This window comes from Rattus norvegicus, chromosome 11 (assembly GCF_021556685.1).
Source record: "Rattus norvegicus strain SHRSP/BbbUtx chromosome 11, alternate assembly SHRSP_T2T, whole genome shotgun sequence".
NCBI classification, from domain to species: Eukaryota; Metazoa; Chordata; class Mammalia; order Rodentia; family Muridae; genus Rattus; species Rattus norvegicus.
Genome location: NC_141544.1, coordinates 47,176,890 through 47,198,365, shown reverse-complemented (window position 1 = coordinate 47,198,365; position 21,476 = coordinate 47,176,890). Strand labels below are relative to the sequence as shown.

The following is a 21,476-nucleotide window of genomic DNA, read 5'->3' as shown; positions in this document are numbered from 1 at the left end:
TCTGGGGACCCTCCTGTCTCTACCTCCCATCTCTGTAGGAGTGCGGGGTTACAGATGCGGCGTGCTGCTGAATCTATCTTTGGGTTCTGGGAATTCAGGTCTGCACACTCACACGGCCAGCACTCACCTCCTAAGCTCTCTCACTCACTCCCTAAGCTCTCTCCCCCTCTTGCTTCTTTGTTCTAAAGCCCATTATTTGTTAAGACGGTGCTCGAAGTGCAGAAATCTGGACAGTGGGACAGATGTTCACACACAGAGCCAACAGGTTTCCTGTGAGGCTGCAGACCACATGGGTTAGTTTTGGGGGTGCCCACTAAATGTTCCTATTATCTTTCCCTCTGCGAATATGGTCACTATAGCAACCATGCATTCTCAAAAAATTGGCTTGAAAACCCCACTTCCTGGAGCCATGTTTCAGTTTTGAAGAGTTTTTTCCCCCCTCACTTCTATGCACAGACTTGTAGTAGAAAATTGATTCGGCACGTCGCAACCCATTTTTCCGAGTTCCATGGCACATCTGCCTGTTGCGCCGTTTAAATTGACCCCAACACTACCATAAAATCTGATACTGCAGTGTGTTGCCCTCGGAAGAAAAAAGGCAATATGATGCAGGCTCACAAATCAGAGTCCGGGGATTAGAATGTCATTTTTGGTTCTAAATGACTTCCAGTCTCCTGTGTGGCAGGGTCACTGCTCCTCCAGCGTCTGCTGCCAGCCTGCCCCACTGAAATCAACCAATAAATATTATTACAGGCTGCTTAGCTTCCTCTTTCTCTGTTCGATTTCGTAGCCTTCATCTTCGTAATAAATCTAGTAGTGATGTAACCCAGCAGGAGAAGCAGAAAACACAGTGCCCACTAGGCGGGGGTAGGTATCCCAGCTGGCTCGCCTTGGCATTCATAGCAACAAGAAAAGACCCGAGGGATGGGGTGGGGGCGATGTGAGGGCTGCAGTCACTGGGAAACCGTAAAGACAAGAATGAAGACTGGCTTTGATTATCAAATGGATCCAGGTTTTGGTATGAAGTCGCCTAAATACAGCTTGAAAATGAATTTGAGAAGATTTCATTTGCTTACCCAGCTTAGTTCAGGGAGGGAGCTTCACAGCAGAGTCTCTCAGTTTTGGACACTTTGGGCCAGATCAGTCTTTGTGGGGAGTTGTGGTCATATAAACGCTAGACATTTATCAACATTCCTGGTCTCTGCCCAGTGGATGTGGGCACCACCTCCCGCCCTCTCTGCGTTTGCTGCTAGAGGCGTTTCTCTTCTGTCCTTCAGTCCAGCTGAGGAGCCATGTGCTTCAAGGCCAGGTCATGGATCTAGGCCCGTCACCAGCGTTGCAGGCAAGTGGCCATGAGACTTGTGTCAGGATTGCAGAAGAGGTGGGAGGCAGGGCCACACACACACCCAGCATCCGATGCACTGTTCTGTCTGTCATTAACTGACGTGGCAGCACCAGATCCCGCACATGCCCAGTACATCCGGCCCTCTGAGGCACCTCCTCAGCCCAGCAGATCCAGCATTTCCCCAGCTTTGGTGGTGGTGTCTTTGACTGGGAGGCCGATGGGAGCCTTTTCCCTGTGCTTCTTTCCTGGTTACAGATCAACTCAGCCCTCTTCCCTGTGCATGCTTTTGTAGGCATGCCATCCAGTTAGGCCACATACATTCAGCAGGATGCTTCCCTTTCTCCTGAACTCCTGCAGGATCACAGCTTTCCCTCTTTCTCTTCGTTTGCTGCTGCTTCTTCTTTTCTTTTCTTTTCTTTTTTTTTTTTTTTTTTTTGGACTGGGGTTTCTCTGTGTAGCCCTGGCTGTCCTGGAACTTTTCTGTAAACCAGGCTGGCCTCAAACTCAGAGATCCATCTGCTTCTGCCTCCCTAATGCTGGGATTAAAGGTGTGCACACACCCCTGCACCCTCCCAGACAGACGGACGGACACACACACACAAGCTTCGTGCATTTTATTTGTACCACCTGTATAGTTAACCTCCAGGGCAAGCATGTGCTTACATAGGTGACGTGGCCTATTGACTAGGACAGGGACCCTTGTAGGCACCCCTTTCTTTTCTAAGCCCTCGAGGGCTCTTTGGGGGACCTGCTGTCCACTGACTGATCGCCGTTTGCCAGCTTGTTCAGACTGGCCCCCAAGTTCAACATTGGCCCCATTATGGACAATGCTTGGAGGTTAGGTTTGCCTTGGTTACTGCTTAGGTAGAATTGAGCGGCTGAACAAGCCCGAGTTGGCACCAGGCTTCTCTAGCCTTACCAGCGTTCTGCTTGGCAGATCAGCTCACAAAGCCAAAATAAAACTAAGCATGGGTGATTTGCTGTCACCGAATATAAAATCTGCCCTCATGGGAGCTAGAAGTTCCTTCGCCCTGACAGGGATGCTGATGGAAATATTTGTGTATTTATAACCTTCACATGGTCTCCACTATGTAGCCTAAATACCGTTTTAACACCAAGCCTTAGAATTTAGACAGGTGCAGACGGGGTCAAGGAAGGCCTTTCTGTTGTCTGGGAAGTCCACTCTATCCACCCCACGTCCTGCAGACAGTCTCCAAATGACGAGTATGATACTCTGTTATTCTGATGCAGGGTAGAGTGGGTCTCTAGCGTGACCCATCGTGCTTCCCTACGTTCTGTAATGTGTTCTGTTGGATTCTCACATAATTGTGGTTCCAAATAGTTTAGTCCAGGTTTGGTGACTTCCTCAGGAACCTGCAGTTGGACCTGAGAAGAGGCTGGTCCAGCATGACTTTTGGGGTGGGAAGACATTATTTTAAGTGGCCCATTCTAATCCTCATCCTGATGTTTCTTGACATCACTTTGCAGATGGTCAGGCTCCAGGCTGATGGGATAAAAACAAAAGTCACGTTCAGATCCATCAAGCCTAGTGCAGAAGCTGCTTCTCCGAAGCTGGTGCCCACTGTTCACCTGCCGCTCTCTTTCCCTCAGGTGCATCTGGAGCTCCCCCCAAGCGCTCCCCTGGTGCAGACCACAGACGACTTTAATGTGCTCAAATCCAGCAACACGAGAAGACTCGAGGTCCTTAAGGAGATCCTGACTGCGCTCGGTCTGAGCTGTGACGCTCCACAGGCTCCTGCCTTAACACCACTGTACTTACTACTGGCTGCCGAGGTGAGCGGGCTCAGCCGCGAGCCGCCTCAAAATCACGACTCCTTGACTTGTCTGTCATCACCATTTCCAGCCTTGGTTTCCGTTTTGACTCTGGGTTTGGAAACTATATTAACGTGTCTCTAATATTTTATGTGTGTGTGTGTGTGTGGGGGGGGTAGAGGTGACTGGAGTTGTGGGTGTGAAGTCTGAAGGCTGTGGTCCTTTTATGGAGGAATGGAGGTCTGTTTTTTGTGCTCAGAGTGCATGACTGCATTACCACACACGTGGTTCCTCATCTGTGGATGCGACCCACTGTAGAGATAATTTGAAAAAAACAAGGAAGGAGCCCGTATTAGGCCAGAGAGACGGCTCAGTCAGAGAGACCTTTAAGTCCCGTGAGCCTGTGTGTGCCCCTTATGTGAGGCAGAAATGGAGAATCCTGAGAGCTCCTTGTCCAGCCGCTGGCCCGCACGGCATGGGACCCTGTCTCCAGCAGGGTAGAAGAGGAGCACCCGAACTTGTCCTCTGACACGTGTGCCATGCTGCATACTTACCCTGACTTGGATGAACACTCACAGACGTATACATAACATGCCATGCACATACAGCACACCACACACACATGAATAGCATACACACCACACACGTGTACACAGCTAAAAGAATCCTGCCCCTACTGACCGTGCACAGACCGCTTTTCTTGTCATCACCCAGGCAGTACATACTACGGCGTAACAACCATTCACATAGCATTTGCAATGCAGTACAGGTTTCCAGCCTCCTAGAGGTTGTTTAGAGCCCGCAGGAGGATATGTGTGGGCCATGTGCAAATGCTGTGCTGTTCTGTATAAGACTTGAGATTCTGGCTTTTGGCACTGGGAGTGCAGGAACCAGTTCCCCCAGCATGCTGAAGGGTAACGGTTGTGGAATCTGCAATCAGTTGGGATCAAAACCAGTTGTTTTGATCTGGGTTTTCTTCAGTAGGTGGGAAATCACAGCTTTTGTGTGCTGATGTCTGCTGCCTTATGGTCAGAAGGCTTTAGATTTTATGTCTGTCAATCATGTCTAAAAGGAACACGAAATGTTGGAAATGTGTTCGGAGTCTCTCCCTGTATTCATCGCTGGTCCACAGGGATACCTGGTTTTGGGAAGGCTGCCAGAGTCTCCAGGTGTGTGTTCCTACTAATCCCTTTGGGGTGACATGTTGTCAATTTCTTATTCATCGTGACAAATGATTTTGTGGAGCTCTTTCTGTTCTCAGCCTGCAGCAGGCTAGTCTGTGGGGTTAGTGATGTTAGCACCCGGCAGAAGTACCATCGTCAGGAGGTGCCACACACCAGACCTACTGCTTCACTTGAAAAGAGCAGAATCCATCCTTCATGCTTGCACTGTGAAAGGGGAGGTGCTGCCTTCCACGCTGGCCACTGTCCCTGGGCAAACTTGGTTTGTGGGGATCAGAGCTTTGCATTGTGTGGATGTGGGTGCACAGAACTGACTTAGAGAGACAGACGCAGATCCGAGGAGGTCGTGTGCCGGCCAGAGGAGGCAGTATGTGGGGGAGTGGGGGGGACTCATGTAAGCACATTACTCAGTTTAAATGACAATGCGCAGTCCCACCATGACGGTTACATTGTGAAGAGGTTGAATGGCTTAGAAAAACAGCTGTGTTTAGTGAGTTCCTAGTCTAAGCAGTGGAAGGCAGTGCTTCTATGAAAAATTAGTATCAGCTCAGGACGACCTTTTGTCACTAAAACATTCTAACCAGTTATTTTATTTTACTTTTTTGTTTGAGAAGTTTGCACTAGCCCATACTGGCCTGGAACACACTATGTAGTAGAAGCCACCTTTAAGCTTGCAGTGGTCCCCCTGCCTCAGCATCCTGAGTGCTGGGGTTACAGGTGTGAGCTGCCAAGCCCAGCTCTGCAGTTGGCACCATTTCTGGGCATCCCTGGGCCTTAACCTCATGGCTTCCGTGTGTCCTCATCCTAGGAATCCCAGCAACGGGTTACTTGTGGCTGTTTCATGTCCCATTCGTCTGGCAGACTTAGATATAAAAGTTCCAAGTAAAGGCAGTCCTCAGAGCTTAGGCTCTTGTCCATGTGGGCCAAGGACAGCTGCCTTCAGTGGAAAGCGACTGGCACTGTCCTAGGCCCTCTCCTTCCTTCCTTTCCTGAACATGGAGGATTGCAGCTAGACCCGAGGTTAAGTGTGTGATCTCTGCAAGCTTGCAGCCTGGGTGCTCAGAGGGTAACATGGCTGGCTTGCCCCGGGTCCGCCCCCCCTTTTCTGAGTCCCGACTGTGGGATGTAGGCCTTTTGATGGCAGCCAGAGAAATGAAGAGGAAAGATGGCCTTGGGTTATTTTTCTGTGAAGGTGTCCGGGACACTTTGCTCTTCAGGTCTATTCTTCAGGACATGTACAACTGAAATACCTAAGCTGCCGTTTGTGTTAGAAGAAGACACTGGCATTTAGTTCTCCGTTCCTTGACTGGGGAGGACACAGGGACAAGCTCTGGAAGCATGTACACTGGGGCCTGAGCTGTCTGTGTACAAAGCTGGGCAGGCATGGCAGCCTGCTGTGACTGCAGCCTGTCGGGAGCGGAGGCCGGCCTCTGGGGGAAGCTCACCAGCCAGTTGTCAGCTCTGGGCTCAACAAGAGACCCTGCCTCAGTAGATACAGCAGTGAGCAAAGGGGAGGACTCTGGCCTCTACATGTGTCCACACGTATGTGTGCACACACATTCAAACATGCTCCCGCACAAACACACACAGATACACACACACAGACACACAGACATACACACATGCGCGCGCGCGCACACACACACACACACACACACACACACACACACACACACACGCTGAAGTTGACTCTTTAAAATGTCCCGTGGCAGCCAGTGACAGTGGGGTGTATGTGCTGACATAGTATTGCCTAACTGGCTGGAGGAACATTAATTTACCCACTCACAGTCCATGGGGATGGAGTTCTTGAGAAAGGTGAAAGCCAGTGTTTGCTCTGTATAGCGCAGGCACGTGTAGTCTTGGAAAGGATAGTTTAGAGATTCTTTCCCGGTCCCAGTCTTCCTCGCAGACTTGAGGTTGGCTCCGAGGATGGCTTCTGCCTCCCAACTGCTTCATTCTTTTTTTCGGAGCTGGGGACTGAACCCAGGGCCTTGCACTTGCTAGGCAAGTGCTCTACCACTGAGCTAAATCCCCAACCCCCAACTGCTTCATTCTTACTGACTTTTGTTTCACATTGAGAATTCAGGGCAGTGAACACGTGTGTGATGGCGGTGTGTTTCCACTGCTGGTGTTTCTCAACGCTCTGGGTGGGATGCCCTGAATATGCTTTAAGGTTAAGGTCAGAGGTCAGGGTTTTCCTTTTTAGTATTGATCAAGTGTTGTGTTTTCTTGGAGCAAAAGTTCTCCAAACAATTATAATGAGAATGAGAAGATTCTTCCTGCCGTTGTCCGATGCTGAGGTGGCCACATCTAGTTCCTGTGCAGCTCAACATATAAACTGAAGAGGCAGTTTGGTTTTCCTTCCTGCGCCTGTGCACAGTAGGTCTCACTGACTTCTTTTCCTGCATCTGTGCACAGTAGGTCTCACTGACCTCTCTTCCTGCATCTGTGCACAGTAGGTCTCACTGACCTCTCTTCCTGCATCTGGGCACAGTAGGTCTCACTGACCTCTCTTCCTGCATCTGGGCACAGTAGGTCTCACTGACCTCTCTTCCTGCATCTGGGCACAGTAGGTCTCACTGACCTCTCTTCCTGCATCTGGGCACAGTAGGTCTCACTGACCTCTCTTCCTGCATCTGTGCACAGTAGGTCTCACTGACCTCTCTTCCTGCATCTGGGCACAGTAGGTCTCACTGACCTCTCTTCCTGCATCTGGGCACAGTAGGTCTCACTGACCTCTCTTCCTGCATCTGTGCACAGTAGGTCTCACTGACCTCTCTTCCTGCATCTGGGCACAGTAGGTCTCACTGACTTCTCTTCCTGCATCTGTGCACAGTAGGTCTCACTGACCTCTCTTCCTGCATCTGGGCACAGAGGTCATCTCACTGACCTCTCTTGGATGAAAGGTACACGGAGAGGATCTTGGCCTTTTCCATCTGTTGGACCTGCCTCATGCCTTAGGAGTTTGTGCAGACTTCCTGTTTCCTGTGAAGCTGTTCACACGTGGAAATCCATGCTCCCACCACATGGTGTCACTGCTGAGCTAGGCTGCCTGCGTTACAGACCCTCTAACTATAACTGTTTAGGAATTTAATTTATTCTCTGTATATCTGTGTCACATAGTGTAATTTGGACGTTTTCTACTATATCGGTGACACTTTCTTTTGGGTCTGTAGAAATTATTTCAATGCCACAGTTCATAAAGTTCATCCGTTCATTCAACATTTATTCAATATTAAGTCCCGTTCTAGTACAAGATGTGAAAGAACAAAATAAATAGAGAAATTATCTAAATACCTTCACTGAGCAGCAGCTGTGTTTACTCAGTTTGGAGTCCTGACGCGGCTCTTGACGGCGAGAAGCACGGAAGATTTATGACACCGCTCCCATGTTTCAGTGTCACCTTGATAGAAACAGACACATAAAGAACTGGGGTCACCATGATAGAAAGAGACACATAAAGAACTGGGAACCCTCGGTGTTTATGAGGGCTGTCTGCTGAGAATTCCCTTCCTACCTGAACACCACGACCTGCATGGGACTCCCTTAGTAAAACCCCACCACAGTGAGACCACTGGGAAGGGAGGGCAAAGCAGGGCTCTGCTGAGGGGCAGCTCTAGTGCTAAGCTGCTTTTCTGACAAGGGTCTTTATGTCTGATCTGTTCTCCCACGGACGGGCAGAAGTTCAAACCTCAGCTGAGATCAGTATTCTGAAAACCACCAACAATGCATGCCATGTACCTGAGTCTACTGAAACAAGATTGGAAGAGCCATAGTGTGTAGACAAATGCACATGTACACACACACACACACACACACACACACACACGCATGTGCATGTTCACACACATACACACATGCACTCACAAACATGCACACACATACACACATGTAATCACAAACATGCACACATGCACACATGCACTTTCAAACACACATGCACTCACAAACACATGCACACACATACACACATGCATATGCACATGCACACATGCACTCACATACACACATGTACTCACAAACATGCACACATGCACACATGCACTTTCAAACACACATGCACTCACAAACACATGCACACACATACACACATGTATATGCACATGCACACATGCACTCACAAACACACACATGCATATTCTTGTATACACAAATACATATACACATGTGCACGTGTATTTGCACACACATGCATATACATACCTGCATACACAAACACATGCATACATATACACATGTACACACAAACATACTTATCTATACAAACAGACACATGCACACATGTATAAATACATATATACATATATGTATACGTATATATTCTGGTGGTAAGCTTAAGGTAATTTTAATAATGCTTTAAAGTTTTCTTTATACTTTTCAAATTGTCTATGATGGATATATGTTACTTTCATAATGAGACAAACCAGTTATTAATAAATAAATAAACTAGTGTGTCATCAGACTTTGGAAGCATCTCACATGTGCTTAGAATCCAATCGTTTGGTATCTTCTGTAGACACCGACACAGTGAAAATTTGACATCTGACTTAGGTATTGAGAGCAGCCGTTCTCAACTTGTGGGTAGCAAACATCTTCCATATCAGAGATTTACATTATGATTCATAGCAGTAGCAGAATCACAGTTATGAAGTAGCATTGGAATAACTTTATGGTTGGGAGTTACCACAACACGAGGAACTGTATTAAAGTGCCAAAGCACTAGGAGGGTTGGGAACTGCTCCTCCTTGATGTGCAGTGTTGCCAGTGGATTGTTTGACTCTCGTGAGTGGCATGTCACAGTCGTGGCTGCAGTTTAATAGTCCCAGGGTTGGGGTGTGGGTGCCTCACAAGTGCTCGCCCTTGTGAGTGGAGGGCATGGCTGGGCTAGTCACGACTGGGGCCCTGTTCTTGCTGGGTGATCCTCTGCACTATTTCTCCATAAAGGAACTCACACAGGGGCCAGTGAAGGGTTAGGCTGATAGGCTGATGGGCTGATGTAAGTCATATTATGGGGCAGCATTACATGGTGGCCTCCCTGCCAGCCCTCCATGCAGTAGAACACAGGGACTTGGCAGGAATGCAGCATCACTGTGGGATATGTCGTGGGAGATACACATTTTATAAGGAAAAGACAGAGAAGGAACCCATTTCTGTGATGTTGTGTAGGAAAAGTTAAATATTTATTTTATATAAAAATACAATAATTTTATATAAAAAAGCAGGTTTTCAGTGAAAAGCTGTCTTGTTTACTTTTAATCTCTGTATGAGGGAGGGCAACAAGGAGGAGGGCACACTGGAGCCTCTGGCGGCTCCTGTGGAATGACTAGGACCAGCCTGGATTCTGAACCAGTCCCGCCTCCCACCTCATACCGTCCCCTGTGTGTGTGACACGGTGATGTTTCCCAGAGGATGCAGAAGAGGATGGACACCCCACCTCTAGCAAGGGGGACTGCCATTGCTCTGAGGAACCCAGGCTGTTTGCAGATCTACCCCAGCCTGGCTTCCCACTCAGATAGGGAGCACACACACATTTTTTGTTTTGTTTTCTTTCAAAATGGAGAATCTTGGGATCTTCTAGGTGTTCACTGGGCTGGGAGGTAGTGGTGTGTAGGCGACTTGGGAAACGGACTCCGGCTGGACTTTGGCAGGGGCTTTTTGAGGGCGTCTAGTTACTTGCCCTTGGGATCAAGACGTAACCATAACAAGAAGTGACAACTGAGTTTGTTGATAAAGCAGCTGGGCAAAGTCATGGTTGTGTGTGTGTGTGTGTGTGTGTGTGTGTGTGTGTAATGTCGATGCTGTGGGAGTCGTGGCATGAATCACTACGTGTTTAAAGACAAAAAGGGGTTACAGTATTCCATTTTGATTCAACCTAAAATCGCATACAAAGAAACCTATTTCCTTCCTGAAAACCCAGCCCTTGGTGGTGGTGAGCTGCTGTTGGCAGGAATGGTTTATATTTGTAGATGTATCAGAAAGCCCTTAGCATGGCCTCTCTGCCACGGAATCCCTTCCTGAAAATTCATTTTCAGTTACTCACATTTAAGGTGTTCAGTGTGGAGTTTTAATATGTATGGTGTTTTACGTCAACGAAGTGGAAGTTTCTCTTCTGGTCTTGTTGCTTTACGACGGAACGTAGACTAAGTCATTCCACGAGGGCCTCCCTTCTGTCTGCACCAGCCACTTCATTCAGCAAACATTTGGGAGCTAGCGAGGTGAGCCATGTGCTGGGGCAGGTTGGGAGAAATGGTCACTTCTTATCTTTATGGAATGCTTCCTGGTTAGTCCAATGTTCTTACGTGCCTCGTGATCTCATCTGGATTCCCCAGCAGTTGTGCGTGCGTGCATGCGTGCGTGCGTGCGTGCTTCTGCCTGCCTGCCTGCCTTTACCTTGGGGTAAGGAACCTGAGCTTTCGTTGACTTACTTAGGTGGGAATCAAACCCAGGGCCTCACTGTTGTGTTACCAAACTGTGTCCTCAGCCTGAAAGTTGGCTTCTTTCTTCTTAGTATTTAAAAACAAAACTGTGTTGGGGGGGAGGGGCGTGATATATGCAATTTTGGCTGCATTAACATGGTGAGTGTGTGGGGCGGCCAGAGACTGACCATGATCTCTGTTGGCTCTCACTCCTCTACACAATGATAATGTTGTCGTTGGGAGACAGGGTCTCTCCCTGAACGTGACTCTCAATATCTGAGCTAGGCTGACTGCCTAACCATCGCCCAGCGCTAGAGTTACTGCTTCTCCACTGCACCCTGCAAGCGCTGTGCTCACTGAGCTGTCTCCTCAGGTTGTGAACTAGACATTTGGAGCCTAAAGTGCCTAGTGTTGTTGCTTTTTTTTTTTTGTTCTTTTTTTTCGGAGCTGGGGACCGAACCCAGGGCCTTGCGCTTCCTAGGCAAGCACTCTACCACTGAGCTAAATCCCCAACCCCGTGTTGTTGCTTTTAAAATTCTAATTCTCCATTTAAGAGAAAAAAAATCTCTGCCTGCCTTTTTTTTTTTTTTTAAGCATAGTTTTGACTTGGAATCCTCCCCTCCCTCCTATGGCCTTTAGGCCTCCTTCTGAATCTTGAATAAGGGACAACGTCTAGCAATACCTTAAAATACAGTTAAAGAAATACTTTTTTTGGAGAGCCAAGTTGGAGAGACAGTCGGGGTCCCAGGTGCGCTGGGTGGCTCCTGGCATGCCTCTGCTGAGGTCTTGTGGTGGCTGCTTTTACAGAACAGCCCAGAGCAGCTGGCAGATTAAAGCCAACCTTTAAAAGCTTTTATAGCTGTGAATGTTTTCAAGGGTCTTTCATATACCTTTCTCTCCTTTCTTCTTTCTCTCCCCACCAATACTGGAAATCTTTCTTTTTTGTTCATTTTGACTGACTTCCTGTTATTACGTACAACACCCATGTAAAGGCCCACACGATCCCTTTTGACACCAAAATGCAGAAAGGATAATACCTGGGTGTTGTCCTCAGCCTCCTTCTACAGCTGCTTTTGTGAGGAGCCTTTGAGCTACTGGGTGACCTGCCTTTGTCTGTGAATCTTGTTCTTACAAGCATGTTCCAAAGCTGCCTTTGGGGTCCACACTTGAGGGCAAACATCAAGGCAGGAGAGAGAAAATGCTGGCCGTAGGAGGCACGCACACGAAGACACACGCACAGCTCCCGTTGCTTCCCGGCCTTGCTGAGTTTCCATGCGATTTTGGTTTTCTCTGGGCTGTGCTTTTTGCCAAGGGATCTGGAGGGGCTGGTGGGGGTCCACGCCGCTCCGCAGTCACTTGCTCACGGTTGAGCCGTGGCTCGGAAGGGCGGCTCTGTTTCCTTAGACTATTTATATCCACCGTTTATGCAGTCACAGATTCGTGGATGGGAAGCAGGCTCATTTGGAATAAAAAATCCTCCAAGAGCAAATGCTTTCTGTCTCCTACACCAGCTCCCTAATAGCTGCCATGTGTGAGGGGGTATGCGTTGTGTCGTTACCTCCCGGGAAGCCGACTGAAGCTGTCTCTCTAAATCTCGGAACATTCTTACCAGCAGATTTTTGTCTCTCAGGTCCAGCAAACACATCCCCAGCAATCAGCCCACACCGGTACTGGGTTAGGGGGCACCATCAAAGGGCCCTGTAATCAGGTGCAGAGGTGAGACCTGGATTCAAGGTGGCACCCGTGGTCAATGGCAAGGCCTTCAAACCCACTTTCCCGGCCTGGCCCTGCAGGGTGCCACGTCAGTGCAGGAATGTGAGGGTCTGGGACCTGATGGCCACTTGAAAAGTGTGTGCATTAGAGGGAGTCTCACGTGCCTTTTCTGTTCATGCTAGTAATTTGGGGCTGTTGCTCTGAGACTGGTGCTAGGCATCCTGGACAGACTTGCAGTTTCAAAACAGGCAGGCCAGCCTCAGCGCTCGCTGCACCCGGGTGTTTGTCAAGCCTCAGCAGAGAGGTCAGGGTCCTTCTGCAGTTTGACTGGGTCCTTCGGGTGCCTTTCTCTGGCTTCCTTAGGAAAGCAGGGAACCCCACCAAGGTTAGGCTGTCTGTCTGTCCACCAGGCACTTACTGCAGACTGAGCACACATTCTAGGCCGACCTTCCATTGCTCTGTTCTACTGCCGAGCGGGTGTAGGACTGTGTGCTGGGCTCTGAGGATTTTGGGACTGTGTTTCTAGGCTCCTGCTGGGAGTGCGTGAAGTTCCCTTCTTCCTTAGGGGATTTTGGCATTTGGCTCAGTGATGTAATCAGAGAAAGGTGTTTGCATCTATGGCTGACACAGGTCTGGACATCATATTGTTCACTATGAATGCATATAGTTAATGTATCAATGAAAAAGATGGGTGTCCTGGAGTTAAAGACTACAGCACTGGCTCTGACCGACCGGTCAGGAGGGACGACAGTATCCCACACAACACACGCAGTTCTAGAGTTGAAGCCCCATTTTATTACCCGAGGAGCTTCTATAGGTGAAAACAGCACAGCGGCTAGAAGATTTGTTTTAATTGCTGTTTGTGGTATCTAACTTTCTTATGTTAGCCACATGTATGCATGTTTATCCATTTAGACGCATGCCTCCTTCAGCTAAAACGGCAGTGAGAATAAGATTCCCCAGGGAGAGCCTGTGTCTGCGAAGCAGTGTTTCCTACCCTGACCCAAGGATGAGGAGATGTGGGTGGGAATATCTGGGGACCTCTGACACAAAGAGAAGCCACACATCTCTCCATGACCCACGGAGTGTCACTGTATAAGGGGTGCCGTGTGATGGTCTCTCGTGTGCATTTACCTAGGTAGAGATGGAGGGAGAAGGGAGGGGAGGCTTGCTTTCATACCAGACATTTAAACTCTAAAGGTCCGTGAGGGTGGAAGTTACCACCTGTCCGTGAGGATAGGAGAAGGGCCACTCCGTGTGTCAGCGTCGCAAAAGATTATTTACATCTTGGACTTCAAAAAATGTGAAATAAGCTTACCACCCATGCTCAAGTGAAAGTTTAGAGAATTAAAACTAAAAGCTATAGTAATAAAAGAATAAAACTTGCTTTTCTCTGTCTGGTGGTGGCGTTTCTCAAGAGAAAGCTGAGAGGATGACCTCACCCGCTCCCTTCTGAGTTCTTTACAAATAAACAACTTAACTAATTGATGGAAATGTGGAAGTCGTGCGCGTTTACGGGGTTCTCTGCAGTGATCAGAGAGAGAGGCATGCGTGTATCATGTGATAGTTAACCAGCTACCCCTTCCCGTCTGTAATTTCTACAGATAAGCAAATAACACTTCAGAAAGATGCACCGGATGGTGGTTTCATACTCTAAAAGGCGTATTTAATCTCATTTGCCTGGAATGCCAAGATGAGTTAGCTAAAGCATTCTCTCGGCAACCTTGACGCATAGCTGATGCATGGCTTTGTTTTCCTGCAGCCTTTTAGCTTATAGAATATCTAAAGGCAAAAGTCTATAACTTTGGAGATTCTTCTCTTTGGAATGTTTTCTTCCCGTGGTGTTGGGCACAGGTCTAGCGCTAGCGCAGCAGATTGTTCACACGGAGTCTTTCACAGAAGATGCCTTTGTAAAAGACGGTCCCCAAAACTCCAGAGTTTTCTCTCTGTCAGGAGATGAGAGACGAGATGCCCTCCACATCCTTTTCCAGTACCTTGAGGTGCTTATGTTGCTATAGGCAAAGCAGCGATTAAACGTCCCAAGTGCGCACATGTGTGTGAGTGAGTTCACATGTGTGTCTGTGTTACTGGTGATCCACTCGGCATTGTGTGTTCCTGCTGACTGAAACTCTCCGTTAAAAACCATTCAGAACACCCCTCACTCCCCAAAAAACGAAACCAAAACTCCAAGCCAACCCTTCTGAAGTCATTTCCTGGGATGCACCCTGTACTGAAACTCTAATTATTGACACTTTCATTTAATACCGGAACAAATCCTGACTGGAGACCACTCAGTGGTTAATTTAAACACAATTAAAAAATATTTTACTTTTTAAAAAAATGTCAAGCATTTTCTCAAATTGACTTACTTTTACTGTAATAATTATCACTCCGATCTAAACTAGTCTCAGATTTTCAAACAAAATTATCTTTTCTAAGACTGTGTGTTGCCTGTTGTAAGATACGGTATTACTCATTTCTTATGATATTAGACGTTTTCTTACTGCATATTCCCCCACTCCATAGAACAGTGAAGCCTTAGGGAGGTGATCTCGAATGCAAATTCATGTTTGCCATAAAATAGTTATGCGTGTGCGTGTACACGTGCTTGTCTTTCTGTCAGTCTGTCTTTGTCTCTGTGTCTAATGCTAACAATTGACCCCAGAGTCTCACCCATGCTGGTCTCCTGCTCTACCTCTGAGTGATGTTCCCAGGCTTTCCCTATAACATCTCCTGCTTCTCATTCTGCATCTGGTTCTGAGGATTGGGCATGAATAAGTGGAGAAGACATGGAGCGTCCCTTAGTGCTGAGTGGAGAGTCACCACACTGCTCAGAAATTGCTCAGAGAGTGTCAAGCGGGCACCAGGCACCACTATGGAACATGTCCATCTGTACTTGATGGGGCTTATATATTTGTTTTGATAGCTCAATACTTTCTTATAGTCAGAAATCAAGAAAACGTCCTCTCTGAGTAACTGCTCAACTATGCACATAAGCAAAAGTAGACGCCTCATAGAATCTGTGAACGTGCAGCTGTGAATGCACTCAGTGTGCCCTCCTCATCGGGCTCCATCACAGCTGTCCACCTACAACCAGTCCGAGTTCATCTGTCCACACCCACGCCTTCCGTGCTGTCATGTCAAACCAAATCCCAGTTACTATCTGGCCCTCCTTGTGAATATTTCAGTTTATGTTTCTAAAGAGATAACAGTCCTGTTTGAAAATGTAGCCATGAGTCCACCATGGCATCCACGACAGAGCGCTTCTTTCCCGTCATGTCCGTTTAGACACATTGACGAGCAGTCTGTCTGTCTTGCTTCGGCATCATGCATAAGCCGCTGAGGCTGCCGAGGGACAGACAAGAGAGGGAGCCACTGGGAAGCCATTGTAACCCTGGGTTGGTGGTGGAGCCCACGGAAAGGCGCTGTCTCTTCTAAGGCCCTTGTGGAGGCAGCAGTAAATGAAATAGCTGTGGTCACACAGAAAAACAGGCAGGCTGAGCTGACTACTCAGGTTCATCCCTGCTCCTGCCCTTTCAGAAAGAACTCAGAAAGAGTGTGAGTTTCTCACCTCGGTCCTCCCTGTCCCCGGTTTCCTTAGCAAGCATTGAATTTTCCTCTGAATGCTTTCAGTTTCAAGTTGATGTTTAGCCTTTGACCCAGCCACTTTCTTACAATAAACAGTTTGTTGATGAGAGCAGCTGCCCAGCGGATTGCTTCCAGATTGTTCCCTCCTGCTGGCGACCGAGCACGCTATACGAAGGAGAGAAGCGTCTGTTCCTTAGGCTCCCTGCCTCGGATTCCATCGGCCTCCCGTTCTGTTTGTGTCTCAAAATGTTGTGACTCTGAAGACCTCAGAGTATGGCGGGGTGCACTGTTTGCCCTGCGTTTGCCTCACCCTCTCTGAGTTTCTGCCCCGAGAAGCAATCCGTATGTTGCAGGGAAGGCTACCCAAGTTCAGAATGCGGACGTCAGCAGACCGTACAGTGCCATGCAGAGAGACGGAAAAGTCCTTTCTGCCCTTCTGACTTTGGTCCTTCAGATATAGACCCTCAGGGTTGGGAAGGTGGCTCCATGATAAAGGGCTTACTTTATAAGCATGAGTCTGGTTACCTTGCACCCGAATAAAAAGCCAGATAGTACCAGGGTGCAGAGACCTGGAGGGCTCTGGCCAGACGATCTAATAGCTTTAACTCAATGGTTCTCAACCTTTGAGTCGCAAGCCCTTTGGGGGTTGAATGACCCTTTCAAAGACCATTGGAAAACACAGATATTCACACTATAATTCACAACAGTAGCAAAGTCACAGTTATGAAGTAGCAACAAAATAATTTTCATTCAGGACAACGTGAGGAACTTCACTAAAGGGTCACAGCATTAGGAGGGCTGAGAATCGCTGACTTAACTCCAGGTTCACGGAAGAGACCTTGTCTCCAACAACAAGATTAAGAATGACAGAAGACACCAGCTGCTAAGCTCTGGCCTCCACAGGTCTATGCATAGGCAACATGTTCCCGCACAGATATATGCACGCACCCGCCTGGATGCATATACTTTGAATACACTCAGTTCTATTTACTCTCTGTACATGTGCGCACTCTTGCTCCATGTGCACCTGTGGTGCTACGGTGGAGACCAGAGGCCCATGCACCTCCCGTCCTTCTACTTTTGAAAGATAGGACTTTTACTGTTTTTATTTTTTAAACACAGGGCGATCGCTTATGTGGCTCAAAGCCACACCTTCGTTTGGGTTTTTCCTGCTCCCCTGGTCACCCCCAGTTCTTACCTGGAATGGCCGGTCTGTCTGTCTCCTTCGTTAAGGAGGGGAGGTCAAAGCTTTCGGCATGAGAGCCAACACTCTTCACCAGACCGGCCACCAGCGGCTGCTGTCAGACGGGTGAGGCTGAGCTCACCTCCCCAGAGGCTGGTGACTTTTCTTACAACCCGTAAATTTTGTTAAGCTACCATGCCTGGTTTCAAAACTCAGGTCTCACCAAGCAGCCTTCAGTCACCACGCACACTCAGGCTGTAGCCTGTCAGCCAGCTATTGCATAGAATCTGGACAGGATTCAAGTCCCGATTAAGACCTGTGTGCTTTCCACTCCCTGCCAGTAAGCCGTCACTAATACTCCAATCCCTCAGACCGAGGAGCTTCATAAAACGCACTGGGGCTTGTATGTCCCGTCTGTCTTTGGCCTGCTCCATGACGGTGGAGTTCTGCAGTCTCCACGTCTCTCAAATGCCCCTTGCTCTGGCATGTCCCCAGCAGCCCTGCTCTGATGCAGACAGCAAGACACCTCAGGTCCAGCTTAAATGCAAAATGCCCAAGTGTGTTCTCTGTGTTTGGATTTGGGAGATGGGAAGTCATGGGTCTCATTCTGTGCTCCAGGCTGGCCTTAGCAGCAGCTCTCCTGCCTCAGTCTTTCGTGGGAACCACTTATGCAGCTTTCTCATTTTTTTCTTTTAAAAAAAGAGGGTCACATCTTTGGCTAGTGACAGAAGTGGCCTTAGAGATTCTTCCAGAGCCAGTGCCTTCGATCCACATTTTTCGTTCTGGAAAAGTAAAAGGCCAAGGAGAACTTCTAGGCCACAGTTAACTCAGCCAAGGTCACTACTGTTGATGTTTTGCTGATAAAAATGGCCGAGCTCGTGGGCGTGTGTGCGCGCATACATGTGCGTGCATGCATACATACTTGTGCATATGTGCCTGCATGCATGTGTGTAAGTACATGCATACATGCATGTATGTGTGCGCATACATGTGCATACGTGTGTATGCATACATGTGCATGTGCGTGCATGCGTGTGTGTGTGTGTGCGTGAGAGAGAGAGAGAGAGAGAGCTCATGCATGTGACTGTATACTAAGCATCAACATGGAGTGCTTATTCAGCTCTGTCCATCTGTGTTTCCGAAACAGGATCTCACGGACTCTGGAGCTGGTATTACAGGCCGGGGCGGACACCTATTTTTGAGTCAGGTCCCTGGGTATTAAACTCTGGTCCCTATCCCTCCACAGTAAGCATTTTACTGAGAGCCATCTCCCCAGCCGCACCTTTTGTTTTTAGAGAAGCTTGTGTTATTGCTAATAAGGAAAACAGGGCTCAGCGCCCCCTTGGGTTCCTTTCAGGGCAGGCAGTGGCCTTTAGCAACTTTAGGTTGTCAGAGGGTGGCCTTAGCTCCCAGCTGGCCCTGGGTGTACTCATTCTCTCTCAGTCCTAGGCTAGCCTAGTTTACATAGTAGGTTTCAGGACAACCAGGGCTACATAGAGAAAACCTATCCCAGAAATCAAATCAACCATCCAGACAAGCACACAAAAACCACGGACAACAACAACCACTACAGCGTAATGAAAACGGAGACCTGGAGGCCCAGCACAAACTGTGTTCACTTTTATAGTTGGTTGGTCACAGGTCAGTTAACCTGACCCTCATGTGCAGTGTCCCCTGCTCCACGGGCAGTGCTCCAGAGAAGGCCAGGCCAGGCCGACTGAAGACAGGCACATGAAAATGGTGGACCCTGAGTGTATCCTAGCACTCAGATACACAGGAGGTGTCTCGGCTCATGGTGGCCAGCAGAAACCTGAGGTGCGGGCTACATCCCCATCGTGGGACAGCACCCGACAGAAAGGATGAAAGGAAAGGGGTTTTGTTTTAGATTGTGGATTCAGAGGACCACAGCTCATCATGCCAGAGTAGATCAGCGGCAGAGGGGTGTTTGTATGCTTGAGTCGCTACTCAGCCTGGCTGGACCAGGAGCAGAGGTGGATCCGACTTGAAAGTCCTTCCTGCCCACTCTATCTGCTGTCGAGGTCCCAACTCCTAAAGGCTCTACCTCCACACAGCGCCTCCATCAGGGGACTAAATGTACAAACTTGTGAGCCTGTTACATGCCACCGTCAAACCATAACACGAGGTAGCAGTTATCTGTGGAGGAGGTGACGCATGAGGGATGAACCGCTCTGTGAGAGTGGGCTGTGGGGTGACCCATGCAGCCTCTGGAGAAGGGGGCAGTTATCCACACTTGGGGTCCTTGATCCCCTGTAACCCAAGCGCCGTTCACAAGACCCCACTCCCCAACACTGCTGCATTGCGGAATTAGGACCATGAACTTGTGAGATATGCCCAGACCACAGCAGGAAGAATCAACGGTCACTCCTGTGTACGAGGAGGCCAGGTGAATCCACTTCCGGGAGAGCTGAGCAGGCCTCTCCACCCGCACCTCGGGCTCGGCTTTCTTGGCTTTGCCCCCTTATGTTCCCCAAACTGCCTGAAGTCGGTTTGTGTTGGATTCTGACAAATGGCCAGCGTTTCACATAAGGCATGGCTAATGAAGGCCTTGGAGATTCCTGCGGATGTCGACCCAAACCCAGGAGTCCTGTGAGTGGAAGTTCGCCCCTCTTGTTGTAAGGGCAGCAGTTGGTTCCTGCCTAAAGCCTCCCTTTGTCTTAGAGCCCCCCTGGTCCCCGTGCTCCTAGAATGAGCCTAGTTGGCCCGGAGGAGGTGTGAGGCCCATAAAACCGGCCTTGTTAGAAATGACTTACTCATTTCTCCTATTACGGTTCCCCCTCAAGCCCTCTGTGGTTTTCACTAGTTGGAGGGCAAAAAAAAAAAAAAAAAAAAGGAGTAAATCTAGAAATCTAGGTCTTTTACTGCAACAGAGCCAGGCTCTCGCCTTACATAAAGAAAGGAAGACGATTTACTGGACACTACTGAGTGCCCACTTTGTAGAGGCACGGTGTGGGTGGAGAGCGAGGAGCACGCCCCTCAGATTCACATCACCGGTGGCAAGTATAGGAGTCTGTGGTGGTTTGAATGAGGTGTGTCCCACACTTGGCTTCTCAGGGAGGTTCTTCAGGGCTGTGGCTTTACTGCAGGGGAATGGTCACTAGGAGGTGAACTCGGAGAAGTTACTGCCTAACTTCCCTTGCAGTTCTCTGTGTCTCATGCTTACAGTTGAAGGCGTGAGCCCTCAGCTTCCGGTTCTGGCCACTGTGCCTACTGCTGTCCCTTCCTGCCAGGAGGCACCACCCGCTCAAACCCACCACTCCTTCCGTAAGCTCCTTGGGTTTCATCTCACCGTGTTTGAGCACGACAGAAAAGTAACCAAAAGTCGCAGACTTCCCATTCCAGTTTACGCAGGTTCTAGTAGAGAATCAGAGTGTGCAGAAAGGCTGATGGCAGCAGGGACAGAAGTCAGGCCTGATCTGTGAGAACCCTCCCCAGGCAACTCCCACCGCAGAGGGGTGCTGACCACTCCGCAGTCTTCCCTCACCTTCTGCGCTGTCTGCGGGTCTTGGTCCTCCTCTGGTTGGTTCCAGCTTGTTCTGTTTTCCATGTGCCTGTAGCCCCGCTGAGAGGCTCTTTCCTCCTGCTCCTCCAGTCCTGTGGGCCCCCAGTGCCTCATCACCCCTCACTCTGATTCTTTCAACTCTGCCCACAGTTCTGTGAAGAGATCTTTATTGGGCCTTCTGAACACGCTATATCCTGCCCAAACGGGACCTCCATGAGTCCAGGAGTAACTCAGCTACATGATAAAAATCTTTGCTTTGTGTGAGAAATGTCATCAGAATAGAGGCAAGGGGGAGAGGGGGAATGCAAGCTTCAGACTGAAGTTCATCATACCGACCCACAGCGCCCCCACCCTGCGTCCCAGGGTGCACCCCTATGTTATCACACCCCAAACTTGCACTTGTCAGAGTTTGCATCTCTCTGTTTAGCACTGTTAGCCGTCCACGGCAGTCAACAGACATTCAGTGTTGCTTGGACCTGAGTAAGGCGGGCAGGGGCTCACTGCTGGAGACTGTGGGGGAGGGATTAGAGCAAGGATTTGGGGGCAGGTGGATTTGGCTTCCTGGCATCGAATTCCAGCTCTGCCACTTGTTGCCTGTGTGGTTGTGAGGCAGGGTGGACAGGTGGGATGCTATGGTGGTGTGGGGAGGGAGAGGAGCCCTCCCCTCTGGAGGCTGAAGCCCCTGGCAAGCTGAGAACCAGCATCTGCTGTGACAGCATAGCTGGAGGCTGACAAGAGGGCTCAGTGGGTAAACGGG

At 49.0% G+C, this 21,476-nt stretch overlaps 1 protein-coding gene and 1 long non-coding RNA gene across 15 annotated transcripts in view; one reads left to right on the top strand and one right to left on the bottom strand.

Moving 5' to 3' along the window:
* Window positions 1-21,476, top strand: part of Hlcs (holocarboxylase synthetase) — a 179,839-nt gene that overhangs the window by 38,985 nt on the left and 119,378 nt on the right. For all 14 annotated transcript variants that reach the window (XR_015632704.1, XR_015632703.1, XR_015632702.1 and 11 more), the window contains 1 exon segment: window positions 2,957-3,139. Coding sequence is in view for 10 of the 14 variants with exons in the window: in XM_087575905.1 (XP_087432031.1) it covers window positions 2,957-3,139 (183 nt within the window). In the remaining 4 variants the exon portion in view is untranslated.
* LOC148002549 (uncharacterized) lies at window positions 1,945-20,873 on the bottom strand. Its single transcript, XR_015633343.1, has 3 exons — window positions 20,702-20,873; window positions 7,597-7,702; window positions 1,945-2,849 (listed from the first exon to the last, which is right to left on the bottom strand). It is a non-coding gene; the product is annotated as an uncharacterized LOC148002549 (long non-coding RNA).